The 18,545-nt window shown below is 34.8% G+C and overlaps 2 protein-coding genes across 2 annotated transcripts in view; both read left to right on the top strand.

Moving 5' to 3' along the window:
* LOC128227402 (uncharacterized) overlaps positions 1-18,545 on the top strand; it is a 74,095-nt gene that overhangs the window by 45,433 nt on the left and 10,117 nt on the right. The window lies entirely within an intron of this gene.
* Positions 5,328-11,483, top strand: LOC128227401 (uncharacterized). The gene is made up of 7 exons (XM_052937898.1): positions 5,328-6,070; positions 7,570-7,677; positions 8,073-8,109; positions 8,878-8,973; positions 9,382-9,518; positions 9,662-9,752; positions 10,324-11,483. The coding sequence occupies exons 1-7, from the start codon at positions 5,732-5,734 to the stop codon at positions 10,512-10,514; spliced, it is 999 nt and encodes a 332-aa protein (XP_052793858.1). The 5' UTR covers positions 5,328-5,731; the 3' UTR covers positions 10,515-11,483.

The raw sequence follows: 18,545 nt of genomic DNA, 5'->3' as shown, positions 1-18,545 counted from the left end.
ATGTGTTAGAAAGGATTACTGTAAGATTTTGTTAAATGAAATGAAGTACTTATTTTAATAATTCTTGAATGAAATAATGAACTATTGTTGTTAATCTAAGTAATGAATTCCGGGATTATCGGGGATATGAACTCAATTGGGCTGGTCAAAGTACACGTGGAGTCCTTCGGACTGCACACACACACATCCCAACTGCGAACAAACGTCGATAACGACATCATTCCCGCAATTCATTCCTTAAATATTTACATTCGATTAGTCCTTTGAGTAGATAAAACGTTTATATTGTATAACACGCAAGGTATAATGACGTCATTGTTTGTTTCAATATTGCGCTGCAATTGGATAAGCGCAACGTCATTTAACCAATGATATACGACCTTACAAAATCAGCTATTCTTTTATACAAATGTATCTTATTTGTAACTCCTCTTAAAAACAAATACTCAATTACAGAAGATACTGCTAATTTTTAATCACTAACAATATTTCATTTAAAAAGCGCGCTTCATGGAATTTGCTCGCGTGCTGTACTGCGTTCATACAGCATAACTGCAAGAAAAATGCGATTACAAGTCCTTAGATAACAGCTGGCGAGGCATTAGCGGAACTGGTCCGGGAAACACAGGCGCACATGCAGGCACATATTCGACAACGGATTCCGTCTACGCTGTATGTACGCTGTAAAGCCCAATACCCCATTCTAGCAGTCATGCATATCAGTAAGGATACGTGCCTTAGGACAGTGATGGCAACTGTTCAGGAAGTTTGCCTTTGACTATTCGACACAAGACTTCATCCCTTTGCTGATGAATTGCTTCTAACCATGAAGCTCAGAAGAAGCTTAACCAACGCACCAAACTAAGAATCCTGTGTTAGACTAGGTGGGCAACTCGGGCCGATGTACTTACAACTTTCAAGTCACAACCTACAGTTGTTTGGTTTATGCCCTAAAGAGACTTTAGGAAGACGGCGATGGCAAGGCCGGTCAACACTTGGATTCAATTATGAAGTTTGACTTCATAATCGAACTCTTACCTCCTTAAGGCAGTAGACTGTGAATTAATTGAGGCCACGTGCGAAAGCCAGGCGTAACCCGCTAATTCCAGAACGAAAGGAAAGACCCTAATTTTGCGAAGCTTTTTTTGAATGCACAAAAGTAATGGGTGCAGAATTTGAGAATGAACATTCGATGCCCCGTCTGGCTCAACGCCAACGAAACTGGGCAACCCACAGGCCAATGACCCACATGAGTATTAGCAACGAATTCTCTACTTCCCTTTTCTTGGACCATTTATGTCAAGGCCTTAACAACTGATTGCTTGTGGCTGAGGAAAGATTCTGTGCTCAGTATTTGATTCCATCCAAGATGAATCTTTGCACAGAAAAAATGGTAGATTTCATGTTTGCGGAGTATTCCGTGGACCTACCGCATGGAAACCAGTCCTTCCACAACGAAGTTATGCGACGTAAGACTAGATGACAGTTGAAACTGACAAACCAAGCAAACTGAGTGAAACTGTTGAATTCACGAATCCTGATCTTTACCCGGAAACTTCTACCGTACACACCATTCTTCTGCCAATGCTGGCATCAGTCGCACACCGTTTTCGGTCCAGGTACGCTAATGAGGTTAAAAGTGTAACCAAACATATGAGGATAACCATTTAATTGAAAACAGTTTCCAAAGTTTTAGAGTTTGTTTCTTTATAAATGGTTTCATAAAACATTGGTATTAAATCTCCTTTACTGTGAGAGATCATTATTAATCGCTTGCAGACAGATAGTTTCCAAGATGTGGTTAAGACCACGCTTCGTCTGTGACATGACAATCGACGTGTGGTGGGGTAATCTATGTGTCAATTGTTGTGTGAATTTACTGGAATTTCGTATTACAAAGTCAGACAAAAAGAAGTAACATCAAATTCATGTTCGAACATGTGTGTTGGTTTTAAAATATCTTTATTCAAACATATCAATCATTTTTTAAGATCAAATAATTATTTTGACATAATTTACAGGTTCAAAAGTGACGTATTCAGTTTTGATCAAGGGTATTTAAGAAGAAGTGCTTAAAATTCGATTCAAAACAATTTCTAAGATTTAGAGATTGTTTCATTATAAATGGTTTCATAATACATTATATTAAATCACCTTCTCTGTGAGAGATCACTCTTATTTACTTGTTCTTTTCCAAGATGTGGTTAAGAACACGCGTCGTCTGTGATATGACGGTTGACGTGTGGTGGGGCATTTTAATCTATGAGTCAATATTTGAGTGAATTTCCCGGAATTTCGTATTACAAAGTCAGACAAAACTTAAAAGATAAAATATATCAAATACATGATGGTACATCGAATTTGTGTTCCAACATGTGTGTTCGTCTTATGTTTTGTACGGAAGCAAATGTTTGAATAATCGGATTGCCATTTGCCTAATAAACGATAAAGTTTGTTTATTTTCCAAAATAATCTGTATTAAAACATATTAATCCTTTACAAGATCAAATAATTATTTTGACATAAATTACAGGTTCAATGTGACATATTCAGTTTTGATCAAGGGTAATTTAAAAGAAGTTGATATTTTCACTCTTTAGTTTGCTGTGAGTATTTCCTTCTGTTATATCATTGCTGTGAGTATGTCCTTCTGTTATATCACCGATAATACTCCGTATTCAACTGAAAAGCATGAAAGAAAGCGAAACTAGAGCTATCACTGAAGTTGATTAATACCCCCGAACGCCGCCTCTCATTATGATTTATCATTGTATGAAGTTTTATGCGTTTCCATCCAGTAGTTTTCAAGTTACTGTCCGGGCAAAGTTTGACAAAAAAAACACAGAAAAAGGCAATAACTCTGTAATTTGCTAAAATAGTGTAGTGATTCATGTATACTGAACTCCTTCTCATTGTGCTGTACCATTGTTTAAACTTTATTACATTCCATCCGGTAGTTTTCAAGTTATGCTCCGGACAAAAAAAAGTAACAAAGGGCAATAACTCTGTTATCGGCTGAAATAGAATTGCGGTTCCTGTACACTACACTTCCTTTCATTATGATCTATCACTGTATGAAGATATAAATTCCATCCAATAGTTTTCAAGTTATGCTCCGGACAAGAAAAAGTAACAAAGGGCAGTAACTCTGTAATGAGCTGAAATAGAATTGCGGTTCCTGTACACTGCACTCCCTCTCATTATGATCTATCACTGTATGAAGTATTATTAAATTCCATCCAATACTTTTCAAGTTATGCTCTGGACAAGAAAAAGTAACAAAGGGCAGTAACTCTGTAATTAGCTGTAATAGAATTGCGGTTCCTGTACACACTGTACTCCCTCTCATTATGGTCTATCACTGTATGAAGTTTCAATGAATTCCATCCAATAGATTTCAAGTTATGTTCCGGACAAGAAAAAGTAACAAAGGGCAGTAACTCTGTAATTAGCTGTAATAGAATTGCTGTTCCTATACACTGCACTCCCTCTCATTATGATCTATCACTGTATGAAGTTTAAATGAATTCTATCCAATAGATTTCAAGTTATGTTCCGGACAAGAAAAAGTAACAAAGGGCAGTAACTCTGTAAAAAGCTGAAATATAATTGCAGTTCCTGTACACTGCACTCCCTCTCATTATGACCTATCACTGTATGAAGTTTTATTAAATTCCATCCAATGGTTTTCAAGTTATGCTCCGGACAAGAAAAAGTAACAAAGGGCAGTAACTCTGTAATTGGCTAAAATAGAACTGCGGTTCCTGGTCACTGCACTCCCTCTCATTATGATCTATCACTGTATGAAGTTTTATTAAATTCCATCCAATAGTTTTTAAGTTATGCTCCGGACAAAAAAAAGTAACTAAGGGCAGAAGCTCTGTAGTAAGCTGAAATAGAGTTATGGTTCTTGTGCACTGCACTTCCTCTCATTGTGCTTCACCATTGTCTGAAGTTTTAATAAATTTCATCGAGTAGTTTGCAAGTTATTGTCTGGAGAAAAAAATTGACAGCAAAAAAATAATAATAAAGGGCAATAACTCAGTAATAAGCTAAAGTAGAGTTATGGTTCTAGAACACTGCACTTCCTCTCATTGTGCTTTACTATTGTATGAAGTTTCAATGAATTCCATCCAGTACTTTTCAAGTTATACTCTGGACAAAAAAGTAACAAAGGGCAATAATTCAGTAATAAGCAAGAATAGAGTTATGGTAATTGTACACTGCACTTCCTCTCATTATGCTCTTTCATTGTATGAAGTTTAATCCAATTCCATCCAGTAGTTTTTAAGTTATGCTCCGGACAAGGCAAATTGCAACGGACCGACCGACGGACCGACCGACCGACCACAAGGTGACTCCAATTTACCCCCTTCAAACTTCGTTTGTCGGGGGTATAATAACATTATTGAAACAATAGGCAATCGTCATAAAGCATGAATGATTAATTTCAATATTTTTGAATCGACGAAACGTTTGAAATTAACAAAATGAATTTTGACAAATAAACGGGTTCGATTTTATTTTCATTATGGAAACAAGTGTAGTTTTAGGTTATTTTTTTATATAAATCCTCGAGAAAATGATGTTATGATAACAAATTTCGAGCTTTAACACACTGAAAATTTAATTTGGGCATTCTTTAACAAAAGATTATTTCATTTTGAATAATTATGTCCGAAGGCCAAAATTGCGCGTTGCGGCTCATATGTCATTTAGTCTACCTTATGCTTAAACTTGAGAAGTATTTTGGGATTCACCTCACGTTGAAAAACCATTTCTTTATCTAAATATGTTCTTCCATTTAATATCATTTAACCTGTGGTTTAACATAAGTCAGGCAGATTGTCCAATTGGTGTAGATATTCATCCTCAACGAAGTCGAGTGTGTCGCGTAACTTCCCATTAAAGTCCCCAGAAATAAAGAAAATACAGTTTTCGAAATCATTTTCAATATCATGTTTGTGATTTATAATTATATCAAATATATTTCAATTATATTATAATTCTCTGCTGCTGTCAATATGCAAATTGTATGCTAATCATAGGCAAACGTCCCCATTAGACTGAAACAAGTCCTTGAGAATTTTCAATACATCAGATTTATTGATTACACCGCCACTATCGCGATTGGCACGTTTCTGCACTATTTTTCTGTTTACTAGATATGAATGAATGAATGTTCTTAATGATAGTTGTAAAGATCATCTTTCAGTTTACAGAAGAATACAAATATCATTAAATGAAGCAATCGATTCCTCTTAATCTAACTTGTTTAATCGTTTAAAATTTAAATCATTAAACATATTGTAAACCGAAATTAATCCCACAATTCTCATACCTGCTGGCTCATTCAGTGTTTTCGGAAATCAATCAGAGGGATTCCCAAGTATTACTCACCTCTTTGGAATTTATACACGTATAACAAATAAAACGTAGGGGGGACTTTTTCAACAACCTGTGACTTGTTTTGTCTAATATAGTGACAATGTGGATCTAAGACTTTTTATGTTTATGTGACTGGCTTACAATAAATATCAAATAATAATATGATTACATGAGGTCAGAATTATCAAAATTCAGAGAAAAACCCTCTTGTTCTCAGCATTGGCATATGAATAAATAGTTATTTTTAGAAAGCAAAAATTAGTTGCGAATCGTAAATAGTTGGTAACGTTTCTTGTGTTTTAAGTTTATATTAGTTTTGTTTTAATATGACAGTGCTATAGAAATGAAAAGTGAAAAGGCCGAATCATCGGTAGATTATTTACCACAAGCCAAATACATAAAAAATGAAAACTCTGATTATTACGACCAGGAAGATGCCAGTGAGCCGCTAAAATGTGCTTCCCTAAACGGTGACGTACCTGGAATACAAAATTCTATATTACAACGTAGTCGACACGGTAGCGATGGAAAGAAAGACAACAACCACATCTACAAAAATGTTGTCTGTCTTTTTGGGCTATTGAATGTATTACTGTTGGTATTGAACGGTCTAGCGGTGAACTTCCTGGCCAGCGAGAAAGCCCCGCCCCAACAAACATCCAGACTTTGTGTCCGATGCCAGGTTATATGTCATTTTTTAACAAAAGATACAATTCATTTAAAGTAATTTTAACTACATGGTTCGATGTACATGTGCCATAATGTAACCGCAAATTCAAATACCAATACATTATTCTTTCGTTTGCTATTTGTCAGTTATATGACTGGTTTTCTCTTGTATTGTACCCTTAATGTTTAATTGTAAATTTGCTAACTTCATAATGATAAATTAAGATAAATAGCTCTTGTATACAAACTATACACATACTAAAAAGTATCTGAGCACTAAACGTGCGTGTGCGTGATACAATCTTACCAGGTGTAACGTCACCATTTTAAAGGAGGAGGTTTCATTATTCCGTTGTGTAACTTACTGGATATCATTTCAGTATTCAAGTTACCATTTATAAGCCGAATTAAAACGACCGAATACATAGTTTGTTTTAAATTATTCCGGGTACTTCATTTCTGCAATGCATGTAGCGTGGGAAATGTCATTGTTTTATCAGTTTGTTGTATTATGCTCTCTGCATCAGCGCAGGTGAACACATAAGGTATGTTTTTTAGGTTATTTTTACTGACAATAATCTGACACTCGTCATCATATAAATAAAAAAATATATTCTACTCGTCCAGGAGTTATGTTAGTAGGGTCGCCAGAGATTCGCTTACTTACCAAAATCCTTAAATGTTTTAATAAATTTGTATATTATATGACAACTTGTTCTTCAGATCCTCTATCTAGATTTCTATGACTTGGTACAGTATATTATTAAATCAATATAAACCAGACCATAAAGATTTTGTTCATTTCGTTGTGCAAGATATTGAATAATTTAAAGCAAAGGCCGATATCTCGAAATAGACATATATCTTGAATTACAAATATATATATATATATATATATATATATATATATATATATATATATATATATATATATATATATATATATATATGTAATTCGAGACATTGATTTTTAAATCAATATAAACCATGTATTGTTAAATCATTTTAAAACCAGATCATAAATATATTGTTTATTTCGTTGTGCAAATTATTTATTAATTTATAACAAAGACCGACATCTCGAATTAGACATGTATTTCTAACTACAAATATATATATGTATATTAATTAAAATCTAAAATAAATATTTACATCTTTCACCAACCACCACAAGAGTGAAGTGAAATGGGTTTAAGTACAGCATAGATTGTAGCTACATTGTTTATTGCGTCATTATAATATTAAGCCACTAAACTGTTTTATGGACAAGTTTATACTATCAGTATAAATGTACATCAAATATTCAGTTCACAAGAACAATTAACATATATATAATTAGTACATTGTCACTCAAGTTGAGTCAAAGGAGACTATACATAATACTTTCACTTTGAAATACTTCAATACCACCAATAAATACATTTTAAAAACGACTAAGCTAAAAGTTCACACATTATCAAAAGAAGATCACTAACAAGTACATATTCTAACGATTAACATGGCATATTTCAGGATATCAAAGCGCACCCAGACGATGTTAAGACATGGAAACACATTGTACAAGAGAACGATACGTGTTGCCTTGACGACCCCAAACATCTCAACTATCTGACGGAATACGTAAGTCTTATGCCAATATTTCTACGACGAAAACTACAGAGACGAGCCCAGCTATATGCTTGTTTAAATTGAGACACAATGTTCAAAGGCCAACAAACACTTAACGAGACACCCAAGACAACATAATAGTATTACATAAACATTTGTATACTGTGTTTTCCATGTTTTGTATGCATATACTGTTCTTTGAGCTTTTCGCAGAGTACCCTGGCTTAATGATGACTATTCCAAATGTTGTTCAAACGTGTAAAAACAGTAAATCTTGCAACTTCGTGAAAGTAACTACATTCGATAACTATTAATTTCAAATATAAATTATGGAGGTAGTCAATAAAACATGTGGTGGACCCAATTATCATATTGCATGAAGGTCCTACATCTGTATTATTTTGCAGTACACAGAGCGGTGGATGAAAACGCGCTTGTCGAACAGTAAGTCTTTCTGCCAGATAAAAGTTGTTTGTTATAATATTATAACAACTATAATTCAAAAGCATTTTTTAATGTTGTGTTGTTTTGAAAGAATATGACGAATTGTTTTACGGTAAAACAAAGCTGTCGAACAGTTAGTCTTATTTCCAGAAAAGATGTTTGTTTTTATATAATTACTCATATATACACATAGCATTTTAAAGGAATTTGGTGGAGTGAATGCTTTAAATTATACATGGTTATTTAAATGATGCTATGTACGTAAAATATGTACCAATAATGATATAATTAAATATTTCTATTTAACAAGTTGCAATAATATTTCAATACTCAGACTGTTATTGCAAGTACGAAGCAGAGATTGAAATTGAAAAAAATATATGATCGAACCAATACATCATTCCAAAATTAAGATATATTTGGACTAGGCAATACTCAGACTTTATAGACAATATTAAATCGTTCTTATGTATGATGATAATATTCACCGTTGCATAAACAAGAATGAACTAGTGTATAAAAGGTCAACACTCAGTTCATATGTTGTTAAATACATACGAATATCTGAATCTGGAAGTACCCGTATCTCATGTTCCGCTTAAACGTACCCGTGTGATATCACAAACTTAAACACAAGCACTTCTTCCCTCTCCGGACTTGAAGATGAAGCAATATTTAAATAGTTTTTGATGTCTTTTATTTTAAGTTTATATATGTTTTCTTCGTTTTTTTCTTAACAAAATACGCATACATATTTATATCCTTCAGGCAATAAAACGTTTCAATACTGCAAAAACCAAGAACGTAATGAGTTCTCCCCGAGACCTTCTATAAAAGTCATGGGTTACAACGAGCCACAAATACGTAAGTACAAACATACCTTAACAACGGAGACCGGTTTAACTGATTCTTGTACGAGTCTTTTATGTCCTTTGAAGAAGGGATCTTTCTTTGTTTGGTGCTAGAATGCGCAATGTCGAGACTAGTCGAGAAAGACCTTGTTAATTGGCCAAACGTATCCTGGAATGGTGTGATAGTTAAAATATTGGTAAAAAAACTAATAGCATAGTCATCCTCATCAGGATCAACATCAACTAAGCAAGGTCAATTATCCTTCGCTATATTTCCGAGATCATAATCTTGTAAACCAGATATTTCTCAAAAGGATTTGTTAAAAAAACATTTAGAGGTTTGTTTAAAAATCCTACCCGTTACGTCACAGATCTAAGTTATCTTTAACATATATTTAAACGAACTATTGTCGAACTCCAGATCCGGAGAATCAACAAATGTACTGGGACCAGCACCATACACTAGCTCTTGTTCCCCACCCAACCAAGATACAGTATCTGGAAGAAGACGGGCAAATTGAGATTAAGCAGGCTGGTGTATACCACGTGTACAGTCAGGTAAGAGTTGGGGGAAGATTATCGCTAAAATGTAATTTTGCACTTTATTTTAGTATTTTCCATGGTAGATTACTTCATTCCAGTTTGAACTGAACACTGTTTGAACCTAGGTCTTCACAGGCTAAACTCACTTTTTATTTCAGATTCATTTTGACCATAAACAGAACAACAACAGTAGTCAGCCTGTAGTCTTCTCGCACATGATTTTTCTGAAGAAAGCAGGGACAACCACAGGTTGTTTTTTTTATTTCTCATCTTTTACTAAAAGGTTGATAAAAAAACACAATATAATAGGCTTGTAAAAACGCGTTAAGGTGTTGGTTTACCTTAATTAAACTTATCCGTGTTGAAAAGCAAATATAGTCTGCTTTTAATTTTCTACGAAAAAAAATACTTCAAGTATTTTCTTTTTTATGCCAAAATAAAATTCCTTATGCATGTTTTGGCTGGCAAGAATGACTTGTCTGTGAGGTATTTATTTCCAAAAGCCTTGTTAATTGCGTAAATGCTAGCGTAATTAAATAACGTCTAGAACTACTCATTGATCAAGAGAATTATTTAGATATTCCTCAAGTAAATCAGTGTACACATGGAAAGGATTGAAACTTAGTTAAAATAAAAGAATAACTCGGAATGCAAAGCCCTAAGCAAGTAACAAACAGACAACCGATGGATTGAGTTACCTCCTCTTCAATTCTTCGGGGAAAAAAACACTTCCTATTGCAGCCTCTATTAGATCAGTTTATTTCCAAGGAAGGCAGCACGGTTGATTTACATTGCAGCTTTAATAAGATAGATATTTCAGTGGACGGGTCTATCGTGATGCGGAGCCGAGAGACCGAGTGTAAGAACGACGATCCGCGGGTGGTGGGGTCGAGCTTCCTTGCTAGCTCCCTGCAGCTTGAGAATGGGGACAGGCTCTACGTAAAGGTCTATTCAAAGGATGAGGTCCTGGCTCAGCCACAGATGAACTTTTTTGGGGCTCACATGCTGTAAAAACGGTCACTTATAATTTTGACCAACTACTCAAGAGTTTATTTCTGATGATAATATGTAATGACCATTATGATACGTATACGGGAGACAGAGTGTGAGAGCGAGGTTCCGCGGTTGTGCGATGTACAAGCAAAAATTTTATTATATCAACTTTTTCTTTGCCTTTTTGTAAGAGTTAGTTAAAAAAAATATAGTTAAAAGTTTATGCTATTTTAGCTCGATTTTGACGAAAAAATGACAGCTAATAGAATTTCAAGTCCGTTCTCTGGGCAGAAAGCTGGACTGGTGTACATTTTGAGAGTGTTTTGAGATAGTTGCAAGAGTTGATTGATATGTAACTACCACAATATTGTGCCAATTCTGGAAGATCTACGCATCTTTAAAGATATTATAATTTTCTAAAAGGAAATGCGTTCGTTTGATTTGGGGATAACATTGGTCTATAACCTCCTGGCTTATAAATGTTCTGTCTGATATAATTTGTATAAAAATTATGTATATGTACGTAGACAAAAACTTGAATTAATAAATATACAATTTAATAGTTTAATAATATATTTCTACAATTATTTGGTCTATTTATTTTATTTAATGTTTTTGACAATAAAAATTACCTTTATTTCAATAATTTTCCTTGTCTAAAATCTGATTTTCAAGTTTATTTCATAAACAATATGTTATTGATTGTTTTGGAATTTGTGTTATTGAGCTTGTATTTTTTTCATAATTGAAATTATTGCTTTCTATTTTTTGCAGCATAATAAATATTGTTACATATTGTTTTACATGTATTCTATATCGCATGCCCTTCGTTATAATTACATGCGCATTGATTGTTTAGCATTTAGAAGAAGACATCAACAAATGTGTACTGTATTTTTTTTACAAACGTTTTCTTTATTTATTTCGGGCGTTTAACAAGTATGCTTTTTATTATAGAACTCGATGATTATACAGTTTTAAACCTTTTTTGTGGGATTGTTATTGTTTCAAACAGCAACTGCATCATATCTTAAAAAAAGTTTACATTTGGTATTCTAAATCGTATTCCTTCGTCTGCATAGAGTTGGGACCCTAAATGGTTGTACCTATATTTTATTATAATTTTCTTCATTCTTTAGTTTCCTCAAGTGAATGCATACTTGGATAAAATTTGTTGTGATGAGAGCGAGGTTGTGCACATAAACTAGTTTAAAGCGTCAGTAAAATTATATTTTGCTGACCGTTCTAATGAGTTACCCAACACTTCTTGATAAACACCCCTAGTTTTACACATTCTATATGTTGTACGTTGTTTGCGAATATGTGTGTTGTTGTGTGTTTCTGGCTTTGGCCCTGTGCCACGGGGTTTATGTCCTGGCTTTCGATTACTGGACTTATTTCTGTAGTTTTCCATATGAATATTGATAATAATCTATATGTTTAAATCTAGATAAAATACATTCTGGTTTTGTTGCATAAGCTTGTTGACGCCTGAAATACCTAAATTATGATGAAAGTCACTTCAAGAAACGCTCATGAGTGCAAAACCTTTTGAGCAGTTGACTTTGGGTCTCCTATTCAGCTAAGACGCGGCAAGAAAATTATCTCAGGATCTTTTGGCTTTAACTTTGATAGATTTAATCACCGAAATATATAAAATTCTAGTATGATCTAAAACAAGAGGCCCAAAAGGGCCTATGCTCTACTGGCATGGCTTTTGTGGTCATATCAATCCAGAGCATGTAGACATATACTTTATGTTTTGTGTTTGGGTTACCTGAAAACGTAGCACGTTCAACATCTGAGCCCAGAAAGTATTGTAAGCAGATTAGTTGCATGAACTATTTTAATATGTGCCAAGTAAAAGTCATCTGACAAAAAAAAAAATGCTTTCAAAACTGTACTCATAGTAAACATTTCTGTAGTTTTAGAAGTTAAAAAAAGTTGGTCAAAAGGTCAAAGTCAAGGGCATCCTAGGACAACATTGATCAATTTGAACAAACATTCACAATCAATTGTGCTGAGATGGATGCACGAACACACAAAAAGATTTTCAAACCTTTCCAGATTTATGTTTACCAAACCTGTGAACCCTGGGTGTGGCCAGTAATGACACCAGGTGCATAACTTAAACATTCACAACCAATTTTGTTAAGATGAATGTGCAAACTACAGAACTTAAAGCTAAAAAATGGCCTTTGGGCTTTCAACAAGAACAAGGCAGAGTAATTCACAAAATCAGCTGCAGAAGCAAAAAGCAAATTGTCTCTCAAAATCCTAGACTTGCAAATTGTCTCCCTTAACTCTAGACTTGAATTTACATGTACATGTAAACTTGGCTAAAAATAGAATTCGCTCATGCAGACCTGGCTAAAAATAGAAAGCATTTCTTTAAAACTTTCATGGCCTATAATCTAGGCATTTATGGACGGATCTGGCTGGTTTTCGAAAGGAACCGAGCTCTAATGGATATCTATATACTGTACAAGTTTCATTGAGATACAATCAAAACTGAAGACTGTATCGTGTTCACAAGCAATTGTTTACAGACGCACGACTGCATGGACGCACGAACTTTCATGGCCTATAATCTAGGCATTTATGGACGGATCTGGCTGGTTTTCGAAAGGAACCGAGCTCTAATGAATATCTATTTACTGTACAAGTTTCATCGAGATACAATCAAAACTGAAGACTGTATCGTGTTCACAAGCAATTGTTTACAGACGCACGGACGCACGACCGCACTGACGCACGGATGCACATACTACGTACACATTACCATCGCATAAGCTCTTCTGGCCTTTGGCCAGTAGAGCTAAAAAACTGTAATTTAAAAGTGTGTATGTGTGTGTGTGCGTGCGTGCGTGCGTGCGTGCGTGCGTGCGTGCGTGCGTGCGTGCGTGCGTGCGTGCGTGCGTGCGTGTTATGTGAAAATAAACTTTTGGAAAACTAACAATAACTGTTTTATCTATCAAATTGTAAACGAACCGAAATACGTTACACCGGTTAAGAAAAAACGGTGTCAATATTAACATCTATTTCTTAAGATGTCTATAACTATGAATAATATATATATATATAGTATGCAAGTTATTGTAATTGTATTGTTATCATTTAATTATTGAAAACTAAACAAAGATACCACTATTTGATATCCACAAACCCTCGGTGAGACACAACATATATAATTTTGTACTACCTTGAGCCTTAATGTGGAACGCGACATAGAGCGAATTTCCGAGTTAATGTCTGAAAATTGGTATAAAAATATAACAGCACACGGGCAGCTCTGTTTTGACACCGACCAGCAAACGGCCCGGCCAAATTTCGGCCCATTTTCGGCCAAACTCTGAAAATTTCTGGAATATGGTATTCTCGTTTAGGTTTTCATTGAGAAAAGTCGCATTAGTAGTTTTCTCTGATTATTTTAGGAAATGATTGATAATTTTACAAAGATTTAAATAAAGTAACATTTATTTTGCGGCTGTAATTTTATTTTTCTATGAAATTGGAACATTTCGGCATTTCTATAGAAATACTTAACTTAGATAGTAGTTAACTTGAGAAATTTGAGACTTTCTGAAAGTGCGGACACTGTGGTAAATTTGAGACAAGCTTCCAAAATATTTAGTTTAAACATATTTTATTCATCAATGTTTACACACATATTATAAAGACAAACAGAAAACACATGTACAATCTAGAAAAGGATTAGAACGAAAGATAAATATATCTTAAAAAGTTATTCTCCAAACTTTTGCAGAAGTACATATTTAATGACGGACATTTGTACAGCTTACAATGTAGATGACACAATGATATTGATATTGTTGGATAGATCAGATGGTAGTGTTTAATGTGATTTGGCTTCATTTAATTTTATAAATATTTAAAGATTTTTTACATACGATGTACACAGACAAGATAGTAGTTTAAAGGTTAACATTTTTTGTGATTAACAAAGCTATAATAAGCTTAGTTTATTTTCACTTTTCAAATACAAAAGTCGTTAATTTTGTTTGAGAACAGGATAAGATAGTAAAGAGGATAAGAATGAAGAAAGAGGGTAGGGTGGTTGGTTTAGATGAACAACTTCCAGTGCCTTTTCTTCTCTGAGCCCTGATTGGTAGTATAAAATAACATGTATACAAAAAGGAGATAATCCTGGAAGGGATTGATATAAGGTAGTATGTGACTGTCACTGGCTATCAAATCTTTTTGTCATTTGAATAAAGAGGTGAACTGCATCGAACAGTGTCTTATTTTGTTCTTCTGTGAGGGCAGTGTCACCGTATAGTAAATTGCGAAGCGTTGCGTTAGACAAAGCCTCCACAGAGTTGAGAAGAAGTCTCCTTTGTTCAGTATAAAGGGGACAGATAAGAAGATAATGATATGTTGTTTCCTGAACTCCACATGCACAAAGGGATGAGGGCACAATATTTTTAACAAAAAGGTGATGGTTCAGTGAACTGCATTCGTTCCGTAAGCGAGTGTGAATGACCTGTAATCGACGTTTCCCATAATAAAACAGAGTATTTGGTTTGGAATTATCCGACTTAAGGTACGCTTTAAAACCAGAGACAGTGTCAATGCTTTGTGCTTCAGCTGGGAGACTATTCCATGCTAAGATTGATGAAGGAAGGAATGAATTCATATAGTGTGACGTATGTGTACGAATGCTAGAGATATTGGATGCGTTTCGAAGTGATCTAGTTGATGCTTGACCGACTGTCTGAGGAACCAAACTTGACAGATAATCAGGAGACAGACCATTTTTCATTTTGTAAAAAAGTAAAAGCTTGTGTTTGTTGCCAAGCTCTCAAAGCCAAATTCAATTTGAAGCAGACGCAGAGAAACAAGGCGAGTGCAACCAGTAACAATGCGTTCGCATTCGTTTTGAATTTTGTCAAGATCGTTTTTTTCATACTGTGAACAATTATTCCAGATGACATCCGCATACTCCAAGATTGGCCTTATGAAAGAAAAATAAATAACCTCCAGAGACCTCCTATCCAGTTGATAGCGTAGACGTTTCATGATGTTTACTCTAGACCAAGCTTTTTCTTTAGTATAGTTAATGTGAATATGCCAATTTCCCTCATTTGAAAGAAAAATACCTAGGTGTTTGTGAGGTTCAACAAACGGGATTTCAGTGTCAAACATGTACACAGACGGATGAATGGGTTGGTTACGTTTTCGAGATATGACCATTGATTTAGATTTGTTGGGATTGAACTTTACAAGCCACTTATCAGCCCAAATAGATATTTTGTTTATATCTGTCTGTAGTTTTAAAGCTGCAGTCTGGGGGATGTCCACTATAACAAATAGACTTGTATCATCAGCAAATAGGTTGACATTTGAATCTATCTCGTTTACTATGTCATTTATGTATATAAGAAATAAAAGAGGACCCAAAATTGAGCCCTGGGGATCTCCAGCTTCAATTGATTTTAATGCCGAAGTGGCTACCGGAATAACCACACACTGGCGCCTATTCTCTAAGTAGTTGGAAAACCAAGACAGCAAGTGACTACAAATGCCTGCCTTCTCCAGTTTATATAGTAGACCACGATGCCAAACTTTGTCAAATGCTTTACTTATATAAAAAAAGACAACTCGTATTTCAAGACCATTGTCGAGAGCTTGACAAAACTTATTATATAGGTAGGTAAGATGATCGACAGTAGAATCACCTGGTAGAAAGCCGGATTGGGATCGAGTATAAAAACTGGTATCACGAAGAAAGTTGAATACATGTTTAAATATTATTCTTTCAAAGACTTTCTCCATAGTGTTCAAAAGAGAGATTGGGCGATAATTTGATGGGTTGGAAGGATCCCCCTTTTTAAAGACAGCACAAACATTTGAATATTTCCAATTAGACGGAACAACACAAGAAGTTAAAGAAGCATTGAACAATTTACACAAAGGCTGGCTAAGTTCTGAAGAAGCTTCAAGTAAAATACGATTATCAATGCCATCAGGTCCAGATGCTTTACCAACCGAGAGACTACTTATAGCACTTTGACTTCGGAAGGTACGATAACAATCGAATCAAGTTTAGCATCATCATTAGTTAAATCAAGTTCAGGTAATACTTGAGTTGAATCGTCAACGTAGGTCTGAAGAACAAAGAATTCATTAAGGATTTCGGCCTTGCCTTGGTCGTCTGCAACGCACAGACCATCTAATGGGTTGAGTAGTGGAGGAATGCCTCTTAATTTAACCGGAGTGATAAATGACTTAAGTGTTTTCCACCAGTCTTTAGAACTGAGTTCACTGGTTTTAAGTTTCAAAGCAAGGGAGTCAAAGTATTTCAATTTTGAACTCCGGATTAGAGCGACAACTTCGTTACGCAATTTTCGAAACTTAGTCCAATGTATTGGATTGTTAGTGCGTTTGACCTATCTATAAGCTCTTTTACGCTGTCGAATTTTGATTTTAATGTCGTTATTCATCCAAGGAGGTTTAAAAGGATTGATAGTTATAACCTTGTTGGGAATACAGCTGTTGGAAATATCAACAATTGATTTAATAAAATCAGAGGTGAACAAATCAATATTTGTATTTCTAACTAGTGACCAATCAGTATCCAAAAGCTTCTGGCAAAGTTGCGTGTAGTTCCCATTGTCGTATTTCCATATTCTACGCCGAGTAACCTTTTTAACCGGTTTATTGTATCTAAAAATTCCAAAAATAGGGCAATGAAAACGAATGTTTTGATCTAGAAATGGCTCTCCAACTCCGCTATGGACTAAGGAGTTTGAGTTGGAAATAAATAAGAGATCGATAATTGAGGAAGAATTTTCTGTAAAGTGCGTTGGATCTGAAAAGCATTGTTCAATGGCAAACTGTTGTGATAAAGAGTTGATTTTGCTCCCCAAACTATCGACAAGAGTGTTCAGATTGAAATCACCTGTAATGATAATATCCTCAATACCACTTTCTCTTGCCAAACCTATAGAATCTTCAATAAGGCTATAATAGTTATTATCAGGGTTAGGAGGACGACAGAACACACAGATTAGTACACGTTTAGATGTGCGTATCTTAATTTCTAACCAGAGACACTCTAGTACCATTAACTCAAAATCATCCCTTCTTTTAAAATTGATACCGTCTTTGATATAAGTGGCAACGCCACCATATGAATCCCCTTGCCGATCACGCCTAACTAGTCTTGAGAAGCCAGGGATTAGAATTTGGTCGTCTGTGATTGTATCAGCTAACCAAGTTTCAGAAAAGGTAAGGATATCGAAAGAACTTAGTTCAATTGACAATAAATCTAGTTTCGGTAGAAGACTTTGACCATTGTAGTGCATAATAGAAAGGTAGTTGGGACAACACAGAAAAGATGAAAGATTAGTGGACAGACCGTTATATGAACTACCAGGGGAAGTGTCGAGTCTTGAACCGGGACCTGGATTAGGGTGAATATCGCCTGATAGTGAAAGAAAAATATTTAACCAAGTTAAAACTACCATGGAAAACATAAAGCACAAGCAATGTTTTGTGAAGCTTATATTTGTACTAAACGCTTCACTTGCCGTGTGACTTAATGTGAAATTGCTCTTCGATCGCATACGTTGATCAAATTTAACTTGGAATCTTTGACGTGCAAGAATACCTAAGTTAGATGTAGCTGTGAGATTTTACCTTAAAGAGTAAACATTACTTGCGTCGCTTGCTAGGCTCAGAAGGAAAAAAAGATTCACAGTAAGATGGAAACGGCTGTTGTTCCTGTATTAAGCATTTTGGAAAACGCCGAATTTTGTTTGCCTATTCATGTAATTGAATAATAAAAATTATAAATGCTAGTGTTTTCGGCAACACAATGTTACAAACAAGGTACGACCGTGAAGTATCCAGAACCACACCACCACTACACTGAAAGTGAAAGAAAGAGAGAGTGCAAAGAAAGCAATAAGCATATATATGAGTAATCATATGATAGTGTGTATGGAGGACATTGTATATCTGAATTTGTAACAGTTATGAAGAAAGTTGTCTATGTTCATAGATCTATAAGAGGACTTTTGACAA

Source organism: Mya arenaria, chromosome 3, assembly GCF_026914265.1.
Source record: "Mya arenaria isolate MELC-2E11 chromosome 3, ASM2691426v1".
In the NCBI taxonomy this organism is placed as follows: domain Eukaryota; kingdom Metazoa; phylum Mollusca; class Bivalvia; order Myida; family Myidae; genus Mya; species Mya arenaria.
Note: the sequence above shows the minus strand (reverse complement) of the source record. Positions and strands in the feature narration are given on the sequence as shown.

Bases quoted from the DNA above. Each gene is read 5' to 3' on its own strand.
- LOC128227401 (XM_052937898.1), top strand. From the start codon at position 5,732: ATGAAAAGTGAAAAGGCCGAATCATCGGTAGATTATTTACCACAAGCC. The intron at 6,071-7,569 runs GTTATATGTCAT...GGCATATTTCAG, and splicing joins GACTTTGTGTCCGATGCCAG to GATATCAAAGCGCACCCAGA. The intron at 7,678-8,072 runs GTAAGTCTTATG...ATTATTTTGCAG, and splicing joins TCAACTATCTGACGGAATAC to TACACAGAGCGGTGGATGAA.